General features: G+C 37.8%; 2 protein-coding genes across 2 annotated transcripts in view; both read right to left on the bottom strand.

The window, feature by feature from the left end:
• Window positions 1-12091, bottom strand: part of afg3l1 (AFG3-like AAA ATPase 1) — a 17277-nt gene extending 5186 nt beyond the window's left edge. The window contains exons 1-11 of the mRNA XM_079253943.1: window positions 11844-12091; window positions 11327-11420; window positions 8573-8655; window positions 3625-3774; window positions 3465-3536; window positions 1992-2116; window positions 1214-1481; window positions 992-1129; window positions 759-912; window positions 570-677; window positions 78-203 (exon numbers count right to left, since the gene is read on the bottom strand). Coding sequence (XP_079110069.1) covers window positions 78-203; window positions 570-677; window positions 759-912; window positions 992-1129; window positions 1214-1481; window positions 1992-2116; window positions 3465-3536; window positions 3625-3774; window positions 8573-8655; window positions 11327-11420; window positions 11844-11960 — 1435 coding nt within the window. The 5' untranslated portion in view covers window positions 11961-12091. The remainder of the gene's footprint in view (window positions 1-77; window positions 204-569; window positions 678-758; window positions 913-991; window positions 1130-1213; window positions 1482-1991; window positions 2117-3464; window positions 3537-3624; window positions 3775-8572; window positions 8656-11326; window positions 11421-11843) is intronic.
• A 964-nt stretch (window positions 12092-13055) lies between these two features.
• Window positions 13056-14820, bottom strand: urahb (urate (5-hydroxyiso-) hydrolase b; the record flags this gene model as incomplete). Its single annotated transcript, XM_079252940.1, has 3 exons — window positions 13056-13145; window positions 14483-14618; window positions 14687-14820. The coding sequence occupies 3 exons, from the start codon at window positions 14818-14820 to the stop codon at window positions 13056-13058; spliced, it is 360 nt and encodes a 119-aa protein (XP_079109066.1).
• Between the last annotated feature and the right edge of the window lie 5778 nt (window positions 14821-20598).

The following is a 20598-nucleotide window of genomic DNA, read 5'->3' as shown; positions in this document are numbered from 1 at the left end:
TTCATTTGCTTAAAAAAACAACAGCAGCAAACATCAAGATTGTCTCAAGAGTATAAACTTATGCAGATGTTACACACCAGTGAATCCCGGTGTAGCAGCGGCCATTTTCCTCGCCAGAGCATCTTTGTCCATACTAGGGTCCAGTTTAATTGGTCGCAGGTGGACTTTAAAGATGGACGCCCGACCTTTAATGTCAGGAGGACCTGAGAGGAGACGGAAATGAAATCATACACTGGTGTAGCTGATACACAGGGAGCCCGGACAGACATTGTAACTTTTATCTCCATAGCTGAACCTCTACCTGTAACAAGTTCAGGTAGAGGTGGCAGCAATGGATTCATTCTCCAAGTCTGAAAATATGAGTCATATTTAGAAACAGTTGTCCCAAATTTTACACATTCACTCAAAAACCAATCACATTTCTGTCACAGAAGGAAGAGGGATACGATTATCTGGATCCAAAATGTTTTGTACTTTTTAAATCTGAAATAAAGCACAGGCTCCACCAGTTGGGCTATGGATGATAAGACCAGTTTAAAACCAGTATGATGCATAAAAACTTCCTGTACCAATGTAAATCTGTCTGTCGAAGCGTCCCGGCCTCATCAGCGCTGGATCCAGGATGTCTGGTCTGTTGGTTCCAGCCAGGACCACCACGTTAGTAGCCGTGTTGAAACCTGATGGAAAATCCAGACATGATGAGTTCCGGCGTTTTATCCGACTTCAGGTTTGAACCTGCAGAGTAAGAAGATCTTTACCATCCATCTCTACCAGCAGCTGGTTCAGCGTGTTCTCCTGCTCACTCTGACCGCCAAAGTTCCCTCCGCCTCTCTTCCTCCCAACAGCATCAATCTCATCGATGAAGAGGATGCAGGGCGCATTCTTCCTCGCCATGGCAAACATGTCCCTTACCTTCAGAGAGCAGCTCAGTCACACATTCGGAGTTTCAGCAGTGTTACTCATCATGATGGTTGTTTGTTTTTTTGCTTACCCTGGCTGGACCGACGCCCACAAACATCTCCAGGAACTCCGAGCCATTGACCGTGATGAAGGGTACGTTGGCCTCTCCGGCTGTGGCTTTGGCCAGCAGAGTCTTCCCCGTCCCAGGAGGTCCAGACAGCACCGCACCCTAGAGCAATATTCAGGACAACATTCAGTCCACGTGGACATAAAACCGTCCCACTGAGGAGCCGCCTTGCGTTTGTGTGTTCACCTTGGGGATCTTGGCTCCAAGATCCTGGTACTGTTGCGGGTTCTTCAGGAAGTTAACAAACTCCATTATCTCCAGTTTAGCCTCCTCACAGCCCGCCACGTCCTTGAACTTCACCTCAATATTGTCCTTCATCATCTTGGCTGTTGACTCGCTCATGCTGAAGGGGCTCCTCCCACCGCCAGCGGCGCCTCCCATCGGCCCCCGTCGTAGAGTGAAAAGCAGGAAGCCGATCAGCAGGAGGGTGGGGATCATGCTCATCAGGAAAGAGCTGGGAAGAGGATTGGGAGGTCAAACATTTCCTCTTGCTCAAGTGTTACAAAGTTGAGTTAGCTGAGTGTTTTCACTCGGGCTGTGACGATATGCTTTTGTCCGATTCGATTCCAATTTTTTGGGTGCCGATTCAATTTAAACTGCGATTCTCACAATTCTTTGATATTGCTGATTTTTGTAGATTAAAAACAAAATAAATGTATAAAACTTTTTGCTCGTAATATTTCTTGATTTCAATTAGAAAAAAACGACACAGTAGCCAGATCATCATTCTGCTGCTATAACGCCCCAGAAGACAAGTAAAAAGATCAACAAAAAATGACCATATTTTTTAAAATTAGATTATTTTTATTTGTTTGGAAAAAAAATCGATGTTTTTTAACAAAAACATCGATTTTCAAATTGTAAAGCAAAAAAAATCCAGATTTTCAATTTGTAGGTTCGATTTTCCCACCCCTAGTTTTCAGTGAAGTTTAGCCATTTGATCGAGTGTGTGTGGAAAAGTTACCCGTCGCTCTCAGAGCTGTAGACAACGGTGGCTCGGCGGGTTGGCTCCAGGCCCAGCTCCATGTGTGCAGCCTCCAGGTTCCTCTCAAAAGTATCAACACTGCCGATGTTGAACCACACATAACTCTGAGGGTCACAGAACACACACACACACACACACACACACATAAATATAAGAAAAACCAAAAAATGATACAAGTCACGAAACATACCTTTTATTTTTTAAGAAACTTGTGAAGGAAAGACACGGCTCTTACTCCACAACATTGAGCAAGACTAGATTTGACCATTTATCCAATTAGACATGCTTTCTTTTTGCCAGACATGTAGCCAGTTTCACCAGTCAGACATTTGCATGCAGTCACATGACCAACACAAACCATAGCAGCATAATCGCTCATCGACACCTTATCAGACAAGGAATAAAACATGTAACCTATCAGAGGCAGCTGTCTGATGTTAAATCTTAGGATGATGAATGCTCATGTTTTACTTCCATACAGTGTGAAAGACCAGTAATATAATGCAGTTTTCAAGGAGGCTTTTGTTTCCACACTTTTAGTGTTCGGAATCTTTTAATTAAATGCTGCGTAAGCTAACCACGCCACTACACATTTTCTATAGAAGGATGCATTAAAGTCACATCAGCTATTACAGATTCTGGATGGTCAAAATGGATGTGTCCTTCTCTGAGCCACCACCTTACTGTAGTGGAGTCCAAAATGATTAGAGCCCCTGGCAAACAGGTCTGTGAGTAAATATGTTGTTCTGCTGGTCTAATCAGACCGTAACATTCAAGAGCTGTGAGAAGTGACATAAAAAACAAGATTGAGAATATGAGATCAGGGTAGAGCCCCTTCCCCATCACACTGACAAGAGCAAGATTAGGTGGCTCTGGCATCTGGTTAGGATACCTCATGGACACCTTCCAGGTGAGGTGACTCCAAATAATGGAGAAGAATGGATGGATAGCTGGAAGATAGTTTTGGTAATTTACTGACAATCGACTCCAAATAAGTAACATCAGAGTCTGATTAGGAATCATGACCATTTCAGTAAGAAAGGAGATAGTTTTAGGTGTCCTTATCATCTGGTGGTGGAACTCTGGTGGGTTTGAGGCGTGGCCTACTGAGCAAATCGGTCAGATTGCCAGGTGGGCCTGCAGGAGAGAGTTGCTCTCTGATCTGACGACTTTTACATTGTCCCAGTCCATAATGTGGTTATTTATTTTACAATGTTCTAACATGATCTTACATCATTTCATTAAATAAAGTAGATGTTATAATCAAACAATTACTCAGTTTTTTCAACAAATACTCATACTTAGGTATTTTTTTAATCACCACTTATTATTCCTGCTTAAGTAATATTATCTTTAAGTAATTTTACTTTTACTTGAGTACATTTTTTGCCTCCTCTTCCCACCTCTGTTCCCATTCCATAAATTAGAATCTTTCCCAGAAAGCATTCTCACCGTTTCAGCATCAGCTCCCGGCATCAGGATCACTCTGACATAATGTTTGTTGACCACCTCCAATCGATCCACCTGCACAGAGCACCACAATGTTAACCTAAACATGTTTTTTAGGCTTTGTTGGAGTTAAATCAAAAAGAACAACAAGGTTTCTCCTTACCAAGCCTCTGCCCAGGTAGCGGTGGACAAAGTCCTTCCAGCTGATCTCTCGGCCATTGTCTCGGAAGTATAAATACAGCAAAACTGAGCTGACTCCAGTAAGTGTCAACACCATGTAACGGAAATCCTTCTCATCCCAGGGAAAGTCACCCTGTACACAAACATAAGGCCATTATGAAACATTAAAGCAGACGACATTTGTGCGACAACATCTGAAGTGGCCATTACTAAACACAGAGAAACTCACAGTAATAACTGATGCATCCTTTAGCAATGATGTGATGTGAAATTATGTGAAAGAATAATTTCCATCCTTCTGCATCAGATTGTATGCAGTCCGCAGTACAGCTCAGACACATGGATTCATGTTGTACAGGTGAATCGCATCAATCACAGTTAACCTGAGGTTGAGCACCAGACCAGGATTTATATCCATCATGTTGATCTAATGTCTAATAATGCAGTCAATGATGGGACAGTCTGAAAAACAAGTTTAAATTTACAAGCATCCACTGAGTTTTTTTTAGTTTAGTAACTCTTAAAATTCTGCCAGGTCTCCGCCACCCTGAGTGCTATATGATGAACTGTTTTTCCAGGAACGATCGTGTATAACACTCTCAGGAACACTGTGATCAATAGTGGACCCTTTAGGTGATCTGTGGAAGGTTTCCAGACATCTCATCTAGAAGTTTACAATTTAGCTGCAAAATGTAATGATTATTCATGTAATAAATCCACAATGATCCATCAATTATGTTACATTTTCATATGAAAAAGGTCACTGTGAAATGAAAAATACTTTCATAATCCCAGAAGGAAAACAGCAATGTTGTAGTCGGAGTTTGTTTTTCTTTTTTATATATATGTAAAGAGTTTCTGCTGTATTCTTGTTTGTTGAGAGCAGATGAGAAAAGACTTGTTCACCATTTATCTGTGTTTTTTCCACAAAATACTGTTAGTAATAAATTCTGTTCTGTCATTTTTGTTGGGGTAGGTAATGTTGGGGACCTAGCAAGCTTTTTAAAGTAGCACCCTGTCTTGGCTCCTGCCCCTCTGAGTAGGGTTTTGCTTTTTTCGTACCTCCACCAAGAAGGCTATGTTTTACCAGCGTTTATCTTTGCGTTTGTGTTCAAGATAATTCAAAAAGTTATGGATGGTTTTTTATTAAATTTTCAGGAGTTGTTGTGAAAAAGAAGAACTGATTTAATTTTGGTGGTGATCCGGATCACTGTTTGGATCCAGGAATTTTTTAAATGCCGTGGTAGAGGTTTGCGCTCTCCGTGTGTTTTTCTAGTTCGCAGCTTTTTCCCACCAACGATTTTCTCTTTCTTGGCTGTTTAGTGGGAGGAGGCAAATAAACTGAGCCGGGTCGGGGAAATCCTTCCTGTATTTTCTCAGCCATGTTTCCCTTCCAAGTTTCTTCTTCACTACTTTTTTACTACTATTTTCATCCTAACACGCTATTTATATGCAGTGTGTGGAATCAGGTATGTGCTGCAGGAGGAGGAGAACCGGGAGAGGAAGTGTATGAAATATAAGAAATAAACAACTTAAATTCGACCCTAACTATATTTCTTATCGTTCATTACAAAATGTACAGACTACAATCCAGACAAGACACCACTTCACCCAGAGTTTAAAAAAAAAAAAAAAAAAAAGTCTCTGAGCAAGATTACCAACCCCAGTTTAAATGGTGATGTATGTATTATGTTTTACATTGTTTTATCCTCATAATCCGACAACTGAGACTGTTCTAAAAACTTCATATCTGGATTTTGACTGAGTTAAGGTCCATTCACATCCATGCATTTCATTCTCCACCGAAGGCAAGAAAGTATGAAGCTGCATCAGATCATAGGGGTCTGGGTTGATCAGATTTCCACTCGAATTTTTACCAAATTCTTCCATGTCTGACTGTGAGACATTTCTCCTGTCCAGAGCCTCCTATTGTTCATCATGCTTGTTTTTGGTTGTGTTTACTTGTGAAGTTAAAATGTTTCTGAGCCATCATGGGGCCATTCTACCTGCAGAGTGTTTATCCCTACTCTTCTCTTGCTTAGTCTCAGTTTCTTACGTGTGGATGATCCAAGGGTCAGGGATCTGATCCTCACCTCTTGCGGCCCTTGACTTGGACCATCCCCAATAAAAATTGGGCTTTTGCTCCTCTGAGATTGACTTTCTTGTTGAAAATTTTATCCCTTCTAAAAACCTGGCAGGGTGCCTCACACAGCCAGCCCCTGGACATCTTGCTGAGGAGGAGGAGGAGGAGGAGGCTGCAGTCTTTAGGAGCCGTCTTTCACGTCACTCACTGAACATCAGACACAATACTTCAGCTGATATGCAGCTGATTAAAGTGGGAGATAATGACCCATTATCATTGTGCTGTTTTCTACCATCCACCCGGTTCAAACAGCGTGTTCTTCAGTTGAGCGACTTTTTATCTTCCACTATAAAGCTGTCCAGCTTGGTTAGAGTTGGTGACTTTAACACACATGTTGATCATGACTCTGACCTCTTTTCTAGAGGTTTCATCAGTGTCATGGATTCGTTTAATTTTTACACAGCATGTGTCCAGGTCCACACATGCAAAAGGCCACATTTTGGACCTTGTTTTGACTTTGAAGACATTTCTATTTCCAATCATCGCTACTCTTTTTAAATGGTCCTTTTCTGGGTTGCTCTCTCGTGCTCGGACAGTGGGCAGCTCTCGTACACTTAACTCTTCTGCTGCTGCTGTGTTTTCTGATGTTTCTGATCCTCCTATAAGGATTTTGATTTCTCCATAGACCTTTTTTTTTTTTTTTTTTTTTTTTTAGCAATTACAGTCTTTCCATTTTAGACCAAAAGTCTTTCAGGTTAAAACAACATGTGCTTCTGTTGCAAAGTCATCTTCCTGGTTAAACACCAGTACTCTGTGTCTAAAACGCTCTTGTAGGAAGCTGAGCATCTATGGGAGAAAACTGGTTTGCATGTCACCCTACTTTACTTAAAGGACATCCTGATTTCTTTTAACAATACTGTTAGAGATCCAAGGGCAGCCTACTTCTCAAACCTGATCTTAAAAAGTAAAGATAATCCTAAAGTGTTTTTTAACACCACTGGCAACTTAGGTACTCCTACTCCTGCTGCCCTCATTGCCTCAAAATGAGAATTGTGAAAAATTTCTGGTCTTTTTTATTGAAACAGCCTGAATTGTGAGAAGCTCTATGTCTCCTTCAGCTTGGCTTGTAGATTTTAGATAACTTTTCACCATTTCTTTATCTAAGCTGGACAGACAAGTCGGCTCAGTGAAGGCTTGTTCCTGTTCTCTTGACGTCCTACCTACTTCTCTATTTAAAGAGGTCTTCCTGACTATGGGTGTCCGTGTGAACACAATTAGAAATACTTTGCTGCTGCTTGGTACAGTCCCTGTTTATTTCAAGAATTTTATTTATCCTCTTAAAAAAACACAACAACAAGCTAGATCCTAAAGTTCTTAGCTGCTACAGACCCACTTAAAATTTGCCATTTATCTCTAAGATTTTAGAAATAGTTGCTAAGCAGATTACAGCTCTGATAGAGGCACACAATATCCTGGATTGTTTTTAGTCTGCCTTTCACAGAGCTCACTCCACCGAAACAGCTCTACTCAGTTTATAATGATATCTTGATGCAGAGTGATGCAGGTCATTGCTCTGTGTTATTGTTGATGGTCGATCATCATGTCTTGCTTGACAGGTTGAAGATTGGGGTAACAGGATCTGCACTTAAATAGTCATCCTTCTATCTGGAAGATAATTTTCTCTGGTTTCTGTTACGCTAAAATCCTTCTCTTAATCAATTGCCTATGGTGTTCTGCAGGGTTTGTTCTAGGGCCCATATTGTTTATCTTATATTTACTGCCTCTGCAGCATATTTTAGGCTCTTTAAAGACATTTCTTAGCATTACTATGCTGATGAAAATCAGCCATTTATATCTTTTAGACTATGAATGACAACATACTTCTGCTGATTACTGTAAAAACTGAAGTCATTGTCTGTAGTTGAGAGGCTTGGTCCACTTGCCTCATGCTTTAAGCCCTCAGTTAGGAGCCTTGAGGTAATTCTTGATCATGCACTGCCTTTAGATGCTCATGTAAAATCACTTGAACGTTCTTGTTTTTATCATCTAAAAAAACAGTGCTGAGTCCATCTGTTTCACCGTGTGAGATGGAGATGATCGTCCATGCCTTTATCTCATCTAGAGCTATTCTAAATTGCACTTTTTTCTATGCTTAAGCAAAAAATCTCCTGAACATCCCCAGGTTGTCCAGAACGCTGTGCCAAGGCAAAAAGAAAAATCCTCCAAATTCACTCGTGAGACTCCAATACTACTTCAATTGTACTGGCTATCTATTTATTTCGTACTGCACTGTAAAACTCTGGTATTAACATAAGGAGACCTACATAACAAAGCACCTGATAGTATCAGAGACTTGTGTTCCCAGCAAGTTCTTGAGATCTTGTGAGCAACGTCTGCTGGTTGTGAAACAAACATGTCTAAAACGCAAAGGTGACGGAGCCTTTTCAGCAGAGTCTGCTTCCCTCTGGAACTCCTTTCCTCTCAGTCTGAGATCTGAAGACTCAGTCGTCTCTTTTAAAAAGCAGCTAAAAATTTGCTTTGACTTTGTTTTATTTGGTTTTATCTTCTTTGTGTGGTTTTGTTTTTGTGTTACATTGTAAAGCACTTTGTGATAAAGGTTCTAAATAAATAAACATTTACTATAGTTCACCAGTGGGTTGTTGTAAAGTTCTATATAGATAAAGTACATTTACTATACTGTCTTCATGTCACGGTTTTGTAGTTTAACATTTAGGAAAATTTTCTTTTAATCTCACCAGCTTTCAGAACGTGTTATTAAACCAGTTAACTTGGCGTGAACTCTGACTTCAGCACAGAACCATTTCTATTTCAGCTGTTTAGAGCGTACCTTCTGCATTCGACTCCACCAGTCTTTTCCTCCTGGTCTCTTCCCTCCTCCTGGTCTTCCTCCTGCTGATCCTCCTTTTCCATCTGAAACTCAAACAGATGGGTTTCTTAAAATCCAAAAATAACCAGAGGCAGATATTATTCACCGTTTGATGATTATCTCCAACAACCTGGCAGATTGCAACAGAACAACATCAGCATTTAAGATGTACTATAGTTTATTAATTGATTTCTATGACATATTTAATATCATAAGATGTTCTGCTCATTTTAATAATCTAACGCTTTCAGACATGGTGTGATTTAATATTTTTTATACTATTTTTCATCACTTTTTCCATTAAAGCACTTTTGTCCATGTCTGAGTGACTGATATTTCACGACTGTGAAAGGGGATTAAAAAATATTTTTAAAAAGTTAGTTTAAATAATCTCTTTTATCACATGTACCAGAAGCAACATGAAATACATGCAGTCCAGAAGATGTTTGCATAAACATAGGAAGCACATAGCAAAAACGACAGGGAGAAAATCAGCTGAATGACATTGGCATCCAAACCAAACATAGTTCAAACCTCAGCTATTAGAGGAAAATGTAAGAAGAGGATGGGAACAACACTGTCCACTTTAGAGCTGCTCCTAAATAAGTAAGATGTGTCTGGAGACTCCATGGAGAATGTTCTGCTGCCTGCAACATCCTCCAGCCTAACCAGTTTGGCAGTGGGTCAGAGATAGTGTCCTAAGCTATGGAAGCTACGTGAATGGAAAAAGGTTGACAGGAAAAACACAGGAAAAATCACAGGTACACTGGTGAAAGACACTGACAAAGCTGTACAAAAGGTTCTGTATATTCCTTCATAATGTATTAATTACTTTTAATAAAACCAAGTAACTAATTCAAATACACAAAATATAACCAGATCAAAGCAAAAATCTGTTAAAGAACTCTGTTATCATGTGATCATGGATTCATCTCCAAAGGAGGATTAAAAAACAATTCAGAAATTTTCTGAATAACACAAACCTCACCTGTCAGATGCTCATTTCACATCTTGTCAAATGAGAAAAGACATAATGATGCACTTTGCTCCAGTCATAAAAACATGGATCATATGCCATCTGAAAACCACCACTTGCTTTCTTAATGCCCTGCAGTTTTGTCTTGATATTTTACTGGTTTAACACAGGTTATTGCACATCATGTTTTATTGTATTAATCACATTTTGTTTAACCTTTTTTTTTTATTATTATTATTTTCTATTCAATAAATGTGAATATCTTCATCTTATTTTTTTATTGAATTTGTTTTAAAAGTATTTCTTTTTAACACTGATGTTCTTGAGTTTTATTTATATTGCATATCACCTTTCCAATAAAGATATTCATGCACAATGTAAATCAAGATTTTCCTTTAAGGGGCAAGAAGTATCAAAATCAGTGTTGATGAAAAAGTGACATAAACTCATGTTATCATATCCATATATATGGAATTGCCCATCCTGAGTCTGCGTGCTGCTGACAAGACAATGGAAGAAATCTTTATGTAGTTTGCAAAGTATTCAAATATGTAACAAACCACTGTAAATTTATAATAACAAAAAAGTAAGTTATATATTTGCAGCATTGCCTCTGCTATATAATAAGCTTTAAGCTGCAGTCAGAGCAGATGATCACCTCTGCTCCATGGCCAGACATCCTGCTTTACTGTCAGATAATGATGTATATATTGAAGAGTGTGGAAGAAGACATTTTTAAACATTCATAGTGCTGTAACATGATGCAGACTCTTACGTATAAAAAACAGCTGGAGACGTTAGTAAAAGTATTTAAAATGACAGTTTAACTTAAATTTTATTCAGTTTTGGCCAGGAAGCAGACAAAAATGGCCTCATCAGGACGAGGTTAAATGAATTGAAAAGGTTTCACCTGATTAAACATGTTTACTGAATACATGTTGATGTTTTTCACTGGTTGTTATCACAGACCGAACACCAGCCCCATCTCTGGGATGTTTATCTTACAACCGCATTATGTTGTCATGTAAGGTTTTATTAAAGGAAACGAAAACAGACAGATCCCTTCAGACTCAGTTTGTGCTGCATTGTAATATTAAAATACAAATTAACAAATCGCGTAGACATTATCTTCTGCTTGGAGTGAGTTAACACCAGCAATGGACAGATTTTTTGTGTGTTGTATAACACACAATTACTCTGCCTGAGTGTTTATATTTATTTACCACACAAGGAACATAATCTACCTGGGACAGTGAAAACATTTTAAACTTGAACGACAGAGTCCTTCACTGTTATTCTAAGAGTCCATTAATTTAAACAATAAAGTTGGTTTAGTTTTTTTTAAACATTTTGAAACAGCTGATTTTCTTGTTATTTTTGTCTAAAACTCCAATAAAATCCACTTTTATGTCCACACATAATATATTCTCATCCCAACATCTGTATTTTCTTTTTTTTAAATGATCTGTTATTGAGACTAAGAACATAATAGTCTTTTGATTATTCATTTTGAAATAAGACGATATCAACATTTGACCTAAACTCACAAGAACCCCAAAATAAATGTATTTAAACTCAGCTTCTCTATGTAACTTTAAAGACAACCAGGCAACTGAAAACATGACAACTTGCTCTTAAATATGTTTATGAAACATTTAATTATATTCTTATGAAAGCTGGAGAAGTATTAACATGTCAAATGAACTAAAAGCCATCCTGTCAGCCAGGTGTACACTCACCTTTAGGCTCAGTGGAGTACAGTCGTCTCTGAACTGACTGGAACCTGCGGCAGGTCAGAAAATTAGCTGGAGATCGACTAAAAAGACCACAGCTCTAGAAAACAAACAAAGAAAACAAAGATTGACTTTTCCAACACTGAGGAGCAGCAGCTGGACATGTCCTGTCATGAGTCAGTGTGTGAGACCTCTCTGTGACCTCTGACAGCTCTGGACCAGAACTGAATAAAGACCACTTGACCCTGGCTTAGAAGTAAAAAGACAACTTTGTCCTTGTCCATAACACATGGATGTAACCAGATAAAAAATATATATATAACATCGTGGTGATTAGCCTTTCATGTACTCAACCAGAAGGAGAAGACAACAGGAATATAAAGACTGTACACACTGTTCAAACACTAATGTTACCCAGCCATGTATGATGAACCTAACTATAATTAAATATGATTGTTAATAAGTTAAACTATAAACTTAGAGGAATTCCTGCCAGTCGGCTCATGTAAACGCTGGTACCGACCTGGAGAACGGTGCTCCGGGGTCCGACTGCTCTCACCGCCGATAGGCGAGCTGGGGCTCCTGCCGCCCGGCAGAAAGGCAGCGTGGCCGTCGAGAGAAGCCTCAATAGCTGAGACATCCTCCCTGTGCCGTCTTTCAAGTATCTGAATAAAAATCCAAAAACCAGCGCTTAATTTTTAATCTGAGCTTCTTTTTCTTCTGAACTCCATTATGTTATACTTTATGACTGTTATTGGGTAACAGCAAAGAAGTGAAATGTCAAACGAGTTGATGCAAAGACCCGTGAGACTCGTCTTCAAATACCTGAACGAAATTTTTAAAAGTAAAAATAACATCATGCAATTCTTACATCAAATTTTATCACAAAAACTTTATTTTCTCTATAGTCAAAACATTACAAAATAATTCATATATAAATCAATTCATATAATTTTATTGGGGTTTATTAGATTCAGGCACCAGCACGGACAACAAACCGTATGTTCTCATTCTACACTTTCTATCTGATTGGTTGAGACAGAAGTTTTTCCTGCCAGATCTGCTCCGCCCATTGCCATTTAGACTCCTCCCATTAAGCTCATGCAAACAGTTAACAAATCTGTGTAGACTGTGCGGCTGACATTTGTTACGTGATAAGGACTCATGACGAACATGTAGTTTCCATCTAAAATGTGTTATATGATAAAGACTAATATAACAACATTACAGACTTTCAGCTGCACGTGTAATAATCGGGAGGACATATTTAATAATACCATTCATTATTATGTACTACAATATTGAATTTCCCTTTGGGGAATAATAAAGTATTTTTCATTTCATTTCATCTGTCCATGCTCTGCACCTCAAGGTTGCAGGCGAGAGGCAGGATACACCCTGGACAGATCGCCAGGGTTGTTTTTTTATAATTAAAGGATTTAATTGAGTAAAAGTGAATCCATCATGTCACTGACGAAATCACCCATCAACATTAAAAATGTAATGATTATGGGTTAAATCACTTTGTTTGGAGGAGCTTAGTCTAAACCTGACATTTGCTCTTCATGACAGATTTTTCACATTTATTTATTACAGTAAATGCATTTATCAAACATAATATGTTGTCTTACATTCAAGTATTTCATATTCAACAGTTAGCAGCTGTAACAGCTGGATTTGGTTGGGGTTGAGGTGAAGATAAGCCTGAGACATGAGGAAAACATGCTGATAGCTCTCAGCTGCCTCTGTAGGTGCTGTAGGAGAAACGACTCATCAGCAGAGGGAGGTGAAATTTCTTTCCTGGGTCACTGATGCTGAACACAACCTGGGAATGCACACATATTATATTAGATTACTGGTTTAGATTAGACCAGTAGTTTTCAACTTTTTAAAGTGTAAACTCACACCTCTTAAGAAATAGCTCAAGTTCCACCTGTATGACTGACTTTGAAATACAGCAGAAGTATTTATAGATTACACAGATTATAAAGGCAGAGACATTTTGTTTGGATCTGTGATCACACCGGTATGGACCGTGAGGTGTTTTCAGAGCATCATTACATAAACCAGCTTGGCTGGTGCTGCTCTTTTCTTCACAGGAAAGTTCACATCTGAAACGTTTTCCCACTCTTTGTTTGACATTGATGAGCCATGAAAACTAGAAAAACAATGGTATTCATTACAAAAAGCAAATCTATACAGCATACAAATGGTACTCTGTGCATCTGTTAATGACTTGATATCAGAAATTCTTCATTCTACCTCTAGAGGGCGTACAAGTACTACCAGCCGTACACAGAACACAGTTTGAGAACTATAGGATTACTACTTTTAATCTAATTTAGTATTTTACCCAAAAACACATCAAAATATGAATTGTGAAAGTTTGGGATCATTCCAACAACCTTCCGTCTGGAGGATGACCTTTTCATCCAGAGCTGTAAATGCACACAAACTACTGGAAGATAGGGAGGAAACAAACACACAAACCAGTGTGTATCACACGACTAGACTTAACTTTACTGTGGACAGTAGAACAGACGCAACCCTGCTGATACTTGTTAAGTTCATGGAAACTAAAAGACATGAGCAGGTTGGTTGGACCAGATAAATACAGTTTCCTCTGATGTGAAGCAAGACACTCAGGTTTTCTGTGAAATTGTTTATTTACTGATCTCATGATTATGTGCTGTTGTCTAAAAACAAATAAAAATATGGATATAGTAGTTAAAATAATTCCTTCTGATTATTTGTATATATTTAGAAACAGATTATTCAAACAGTAAGAATAGTTGTACTTTCGTTATTGAATAAAATCAGTATAATCATTGCCATGATTATACTGATTTTACATGATTATACTTTTTATTATCTATTTATTTATTTATATCATCTGTTTAGGATTTTTAAAGTTTTGTTCATTTACTTCTTTTTTTTTTATTATTTCAATTCATGTCGTTGTCAAATTTGACATATGACAGCAGGTATTAATTTACATTTTCATGTCATGCTTTTTTAATTATTTGTGTTATTGTCAGTTATTTAATCTATTTATGATGACAGTAACTAAAGAAAAGACTTTTCCTTTATTCTCCATTCATATACTGTAATGTTTGAGTGTGACAGTCGTAATGCATCGTTTTTCAGAGTACTGAATCTTACCTCTACATATGGGTAAAAGGAGGGCTGACCCAGACTCTCCCAGTATGAACCCGTCTCAAAGCGCAGCTTGTACATACCGGGAGTGAAGGCTTCCCGGCTGATGAGTCCAGGGCAGCGGCCATCTTCATTTGTCGTCCTGAAAGTCAGATCTGTTAGTTTCCTCTTCTTGGTCTTCTCTGAAAAATAACCAGAAAATAAGCCTACCCAACACTCAGCATGGTCCAGATCATCAGCTTGGTGTCCAGGCGATGCAGGCTCAGAGCCATCTTAGTCCCTGGGACCCCATCACTAGTGTTTAACACGTGAGTGGTCAGAGGGCTGGATTCGGCTGCTGCCATGGTCTGATGGACAGGAAGTTACCACATCAGCGCCGCCTGTGCAGCCTCTACCTACACCTTACAGAACATGTCAGGTTTCCATATGACTCCTGAAAATGGACTAAACTCCTGAAGCAGTCTGAGTGTTTGCTTCTCCTATTTGTAATTGCTGTGATGCCTGATGTCACCATGGCAACTACGAAGCTTAAGTGCAGTTGTTAGACTGCAAACAAAACTTCAGTCAAAATACAGAAAAAGACAGAACAAGAAACAGACTTACAGCTGAAAGGTGTTTTACACCAACAGAAGCTGATGGAGCCTTGAAGGTGTTGAACACACCGGTGCCAAAGCCTCAGGAGGAGAGTGAGAATAGCTGCGTGGAAAGGTGTGTTGTGCTATAAAACAAAAAGAAAACAACAAAAAAGATCAGGATGGAAGAAAGATCATAAGAACTTAGTTTCCTTCACGCCAGAAGGTTCAGAAATGGAAAGAAACTCTAGATCCATTGAGGCCCAGTTGACCCAGGGAGGCCTGAAAGACCTGCAGTTCTGGAAGAAACGAAGAGGCCTGGCAGATCTGGTCTTTTTCATTTGTTGTAATGCTTCTGATTTAACCCTTATAGGTCGTCTGGGACTTTTTTGTCCATTCAGGTAATTTTCCTTCAATTGTTGTCCTCCGTTCTGACTGAGTTGCCCTTCATGAGGTATTTAAAATAGATGTTTCTCTTGAAGAACTATGATTCTAATTTTAGTTTTTCTGAAAGGTCAACAGGACACAACAGACATATTTCAGTCCAAAAAAGTGCTGAAAAATGTTATTTATATATTAAAATGAAAGATTTTAAAAACATAGAATTAGTTATTTTCTATATTTTGGGGAGCAGGGGACTTTTTGTTTGAAGATCAGTGTTAAGTTTGATCAAATATTTAATCTATAATATTTTATAACTTTTTTGTGGAGTTTATTTCATTCATTCATTCATTCATTATCCTAACCACTTAGTCCAATTAAGGGTCGCGGGGAAGCTGGAGGCTGTCCCAGCAGTCTTTCGGTACATCCTGGACAGCTTGCCAGTCCATCACAGGGCTTTTTTCATTAATTAATTAATTAATCTTTTAAAACGGGACCTTTTTATATTTATTAATAAATATTTATTTATTTATTATTTATATATTTATTATTATTTATATTTATTAATAAATATAAAAAGGTAACTTATGTAGTTCTGCCAACACAATACAAGAATAAAGTAAGACGAGAACTCTTTTAAACTCTAAGGTCCCAAACATGTAGTAAATTTTTAATCTGCAGACACTACAAAAGAGCAACGATGTGTCAAATGTTGTTACAAGTTTTGTTTACTTGGTCTTTTTTTTAATCTTCTGCTCCCAAACATATAGAACATCTCTTATATAGAAAATAACTTTGTATTTGTATTCTATGTGGTTTTTTTTGTTTGTTTTTTTTTAATGAAAAATAGAGACATTGTGGAATCAGATTAGGATTCAAAGGGTTAAATATTTAGCTAATTTATATGTTTGGTAGTTTTCATTGGAAATCTGGTAGATTACATTAGAAATTTGGCAGATTTTGTTGTAAATCTACTCCATTAGAAAAATTTGGTAGATTTCATTGGAAATCCGGTAGATTTTATTGTAAGTCTGGTAGATTTTAGAAATTGGGTAGATTACATTAGAAATGTGGTACATTTCATTGGAAATCTGGTAGCTCTTGTTGTAAATCTGGAAGATTTAATTAGAAATCGTGTAGATTACATTACAAATGTGGTAGATTTCATTAGAAATTTGGTAGATTTAGTTGTAAATCTGGTAGAGTTCACTGGAAATCTACCAAACAAATATCTGAAAGGCAGAAAATCTTCTGTAATACTTATGAAGCAGTTAATGGAAGAGGACGTGTCGTCCACCAACGACCTGAAAGGGTAAGAAATTAGGGTTACAGTTCTTCATATTGCCCTTTGTTAGGGCTACAGAACTAAACTCAGTGTGTTAAGATGGTGAAACATCATCAACAAATTTTTTAACAGAGTCAGTATATCTGCAGTCTAAAAGTATTTATCTGTTGTTTTATCTGACTTTAAAATGAAGTAAATATTAATAAAGAAGGCAAAACGTCAGGCCTGTGTGTAGTTTTTTGTAAGAGAAATCCTACCAGTGGGGGTCCCGTCCCGTCTGCGACAGTAAGGTCTTTAACTCATCCAGATGGTTGTATCATCGTTGCTCACAGATTTGACAAACAGAGCTGAAGTCAAAGTTCGTCCTGACTCTAATGAATCATTACAACCAGCGTCCCCTCAGTCAACAGCATGTGACGCAGTCAAAGGCTGGGGCTGTTTATGTCCGATAAGGCTCTCCTGATTTAATTAAAACACGTTGGTTTCATTTCACAGCTTTCTGAGTCCTTCTTTTCATTTTTTCTAAATAATCAGTGGAAATGAACGTAAATAGGATTCTCTAAATGTCAACAATGACATTTGATTATATAATAATCTGAATATTATTGAACCAAACTACCAATGATAAAAACGTCCCTCTGAGTCTGAGGTTGTAAAAAACTGAAAATGTCCACGTCTTTTCTCATTACAAGATCCTTTTTCTGAAACCAAAGAAAAAAAATATGTTTCTTTATGCAGGTCCATGTTAAGTTTTGTAAAAGAGAGCAGCCAGTAAAACCACAAAGGCTTGATGTACATCACAAATAATAATTTAAAAAAAACACACACACAGCTTGGAGTCCAAACAAACATTTTATCAGAGTTAATTTGGCATGTCTGGAAAATTACCTTCACAGTTGTCCCATCTGCTCATTTAATGTTTACTACCTCCTCTTCATAAAATGTAAACAATGGAGGCTGTTGTCACCAGAATGGGCAGATGGAGAGATCATGCTGTAAATTCAAATATTCCTAATTATTTGTCTTCACTTCATGCTTATTTTCATTTTAATGAAGCTGCTTTGTGAATGGGGTAACGTGAACATTTACACAACATCTCTGACCATGTTTATTTCTATGAAAGTTTTTATACTTACAATCAGATAACAGTTTTTTCCTATGTAAGCCAAGGCAAGGCAAGTTTACTTGTATAGCACCTTTCATGTACAAGGCAATTCAAAGTAGTTTACATGAAACATTAAAAGCATTACAGAAAAAAGCATAAAAGAAAATACAAATAACAAAATCATAATAAAATATTAAATTATATTAAAATAGTGACAAGCAGAATTAAGTAAAAGTTACTGTGCAGATGTCATGCATAGGCGCATGAGATAAGAAATGTTTTTAACCAGGATTTAAAAGTTTCTACATTTGGTGAGAGTTTAATCTCCTATGGCAGTTTCTTCCACTTGTTTGCTGCTTCTCCATGTTTAGTCTGGACTCTGGTCTGGACTAGTTGACCAGAGTCTTTGGATCGAAGAGCTCTGCTTGGTTTATATTCTCTGAACATATCACAGATGCATTCTGGTCCAGAACCATTCTGGGATTTGTAAACAATCAGCAGGGTTTTGAAATCTATCCTGTGACTGACTGGAAACCAGTGTAAAGATTTTAAAACTGGTGTGATGTGTTCAGACCTCGTGGTTGTAGTTAAAGCTCTAGCAGCAGCATTCTGGATGAGCTGCAGATGTTTAATGTAAAGCCCTTAGTGTTGCTGGTTGCATGAAAAATGCTTTATAAATAAAGATTTGATTTGATAAGATCTTGTTCTGATGTTTAATGCTGTACAAAGAAGGGTTGCAGAAAGCTGGATCATTTCTAATCTGACCTTTTTTTTTTAAATTTCAGGTGATTTTGTGTGAGTTCCTTGGTTTTCAATAGTTTCTTACATCAACATGTTCCAAACCATCCACCTTCATCTGGCTCAATAAAACCCATTCTTAGTATTTCTGACATAAACCACTGAAAAGATAAATTAATGTTGAAAAATTTTTCCATCCTTCATGCCTCATTTCAAGACAGAATGTCGTCAGCCTACGAAGCTGAAACAGTAATAGATCTAAGATTAAATATACAGATGACTTGTTTCCTGTCAGTCTGCAGCTGGAAAACAAGTCCATCCAGAGTCCAGTCTATCACTTGGAGGATTTAGCACACTGGTATGGGGAGTTTTTATGTTCAGCTTAGTATTTTAAAACAAAAGATGGCCAATTTTACAAATAAAATCCATGTGACAGAGGCAATTTAATAAAACAGCAGTAAAAGGTTCATCTCATACTTTCCAAGAAACATCCTGATGATTCCCAAGACTTTTGGAAAATATTCTTTTGACTGATGAGACAAAAGCTGAACCTTTTGGAAGGTCTGTTTCCTGTTAAATCTGAAGGAACATTAAAACAGAATTTAATTAAAAAAAAAAAAAAACAAATACTCATACCAACAGTCTAACATGGTGGTGGTAGTGTGATGGTCTGGGGCTAATTTGCTGCTTTAGGACCTAGATGACTTGCTATGATTGATGGAACAACGAATTCTACTTTCTACCAGGAAATCTTAAAGGACAATGTCTAGCCATCAGTTTGTCACCTCAAGCTCAATACCTTTATTATTATGATCAATTAAGCTGCAGTCTGATCAAAAGAGATTGTCCTTATTAGAGCTTATCAGCTCTAACTCGAAAGAAGTGATGTAGACAGGTGGATAACTGGTGATATTCTTGCATGTGAGCAGCTACGTTGATATAATGTCTGCAAAAAAAGGACCTGATAAAAATTATGCTGGTCTGAAACCACTGATCCAGTCGAACTTTGCCATGTTTTCATCCGCCAGGTGGTGCTGCGTCTCTGGAAGAGAGATGCAAGGAGTCACTTTCCTGTCATTGCAAGTGAGAGTAAAAACTTCATGAAACTCCCGTAAAATGTTTTATTCTGTTACATTTATTTCTGTTTATTACACTTTTATTTTGCATTAGATTCAGAGTTATTTTCTCATATTTATGCACATTTACTCTTTTTCCCTGCTTTCCTATGAATGGCTCCGTCCTCCTCCTTTTCAGCTCATGGTACACCCCACAGACACGCTGGGTGGTCACTTCTCTTCCCAGAGTCTCAGTCGGGGGGGATTCAGTCTCTCCAACACACTCAGAGTCACCGGGTTTAATTTCTTTTTCCCTCCTCTTCTTTTTAAGGAGTGGCTGATACCAAGACAAATGTAAGTAACAGACAGATAGACACACACACACACTTGCATCACTATCTTTTAAGGGTAAAAGTCCTTGTTATGGTTCAGTGTGAATGTAGTGACTCTGAATTTGCAGATGTCTGAGTTTCTGAATTTGAAGATGCTCAAAACTGACTGAAATTCAGTGTTAACAGACAGAGACAGGACTTAACCTGGACTTAGGGCTAACATGCCTGCTGTAGCTGACTTAACTCAGTCATTTACAAAGACTTATCTGAAAAACGTCCTGGTTTAATTTTATTCTGGATTAAATTAAACCAGTTGTAGTGATGATAATCTAAGGCTACACTGATTTTTAAAGTAATATTTCAAAGAGAAATGCTTAACTTGAAAATAATCCTCTGGTGAAAAAGGATGTTCTTTATTATTTAAATGAATACTAATTTATCTCTGCAAAGTCTGCCTAGAAACTGTTTTTTATTCCTGATATTATCTATATAGATGAATAACAACAGCTGTTTCATTCGTATTTCTTTCCCGACAGCATTTCTTTTCATTTCATGTTCTTTCAGATATTTCCATTTTTGCTAATGATAATTTTTAGCTAACTTCCCTATGAATGGTCTTCTTTTTGGGTCTCTGTCGAGAGGCGATGGGGATGC

This window comes from Telmatherina bonti (assembly GCF_933228915.1).
Source record: "Telmatherina bonti genome assembly, chromosome: 2".
In the NCBI taxonomy this organism is placed as follows: Eukaryota; Metazoa; Chordata; class Actinopteri; order Atheriniformes; family Telmatherinidae; genus Telmatherina; species Telmatherina bonti.
The sequence above is the reverse complement of the archived record's forward strand: the minus strand, read 5'-3'. Positions and strand labels throughout refer to the sequence as shown.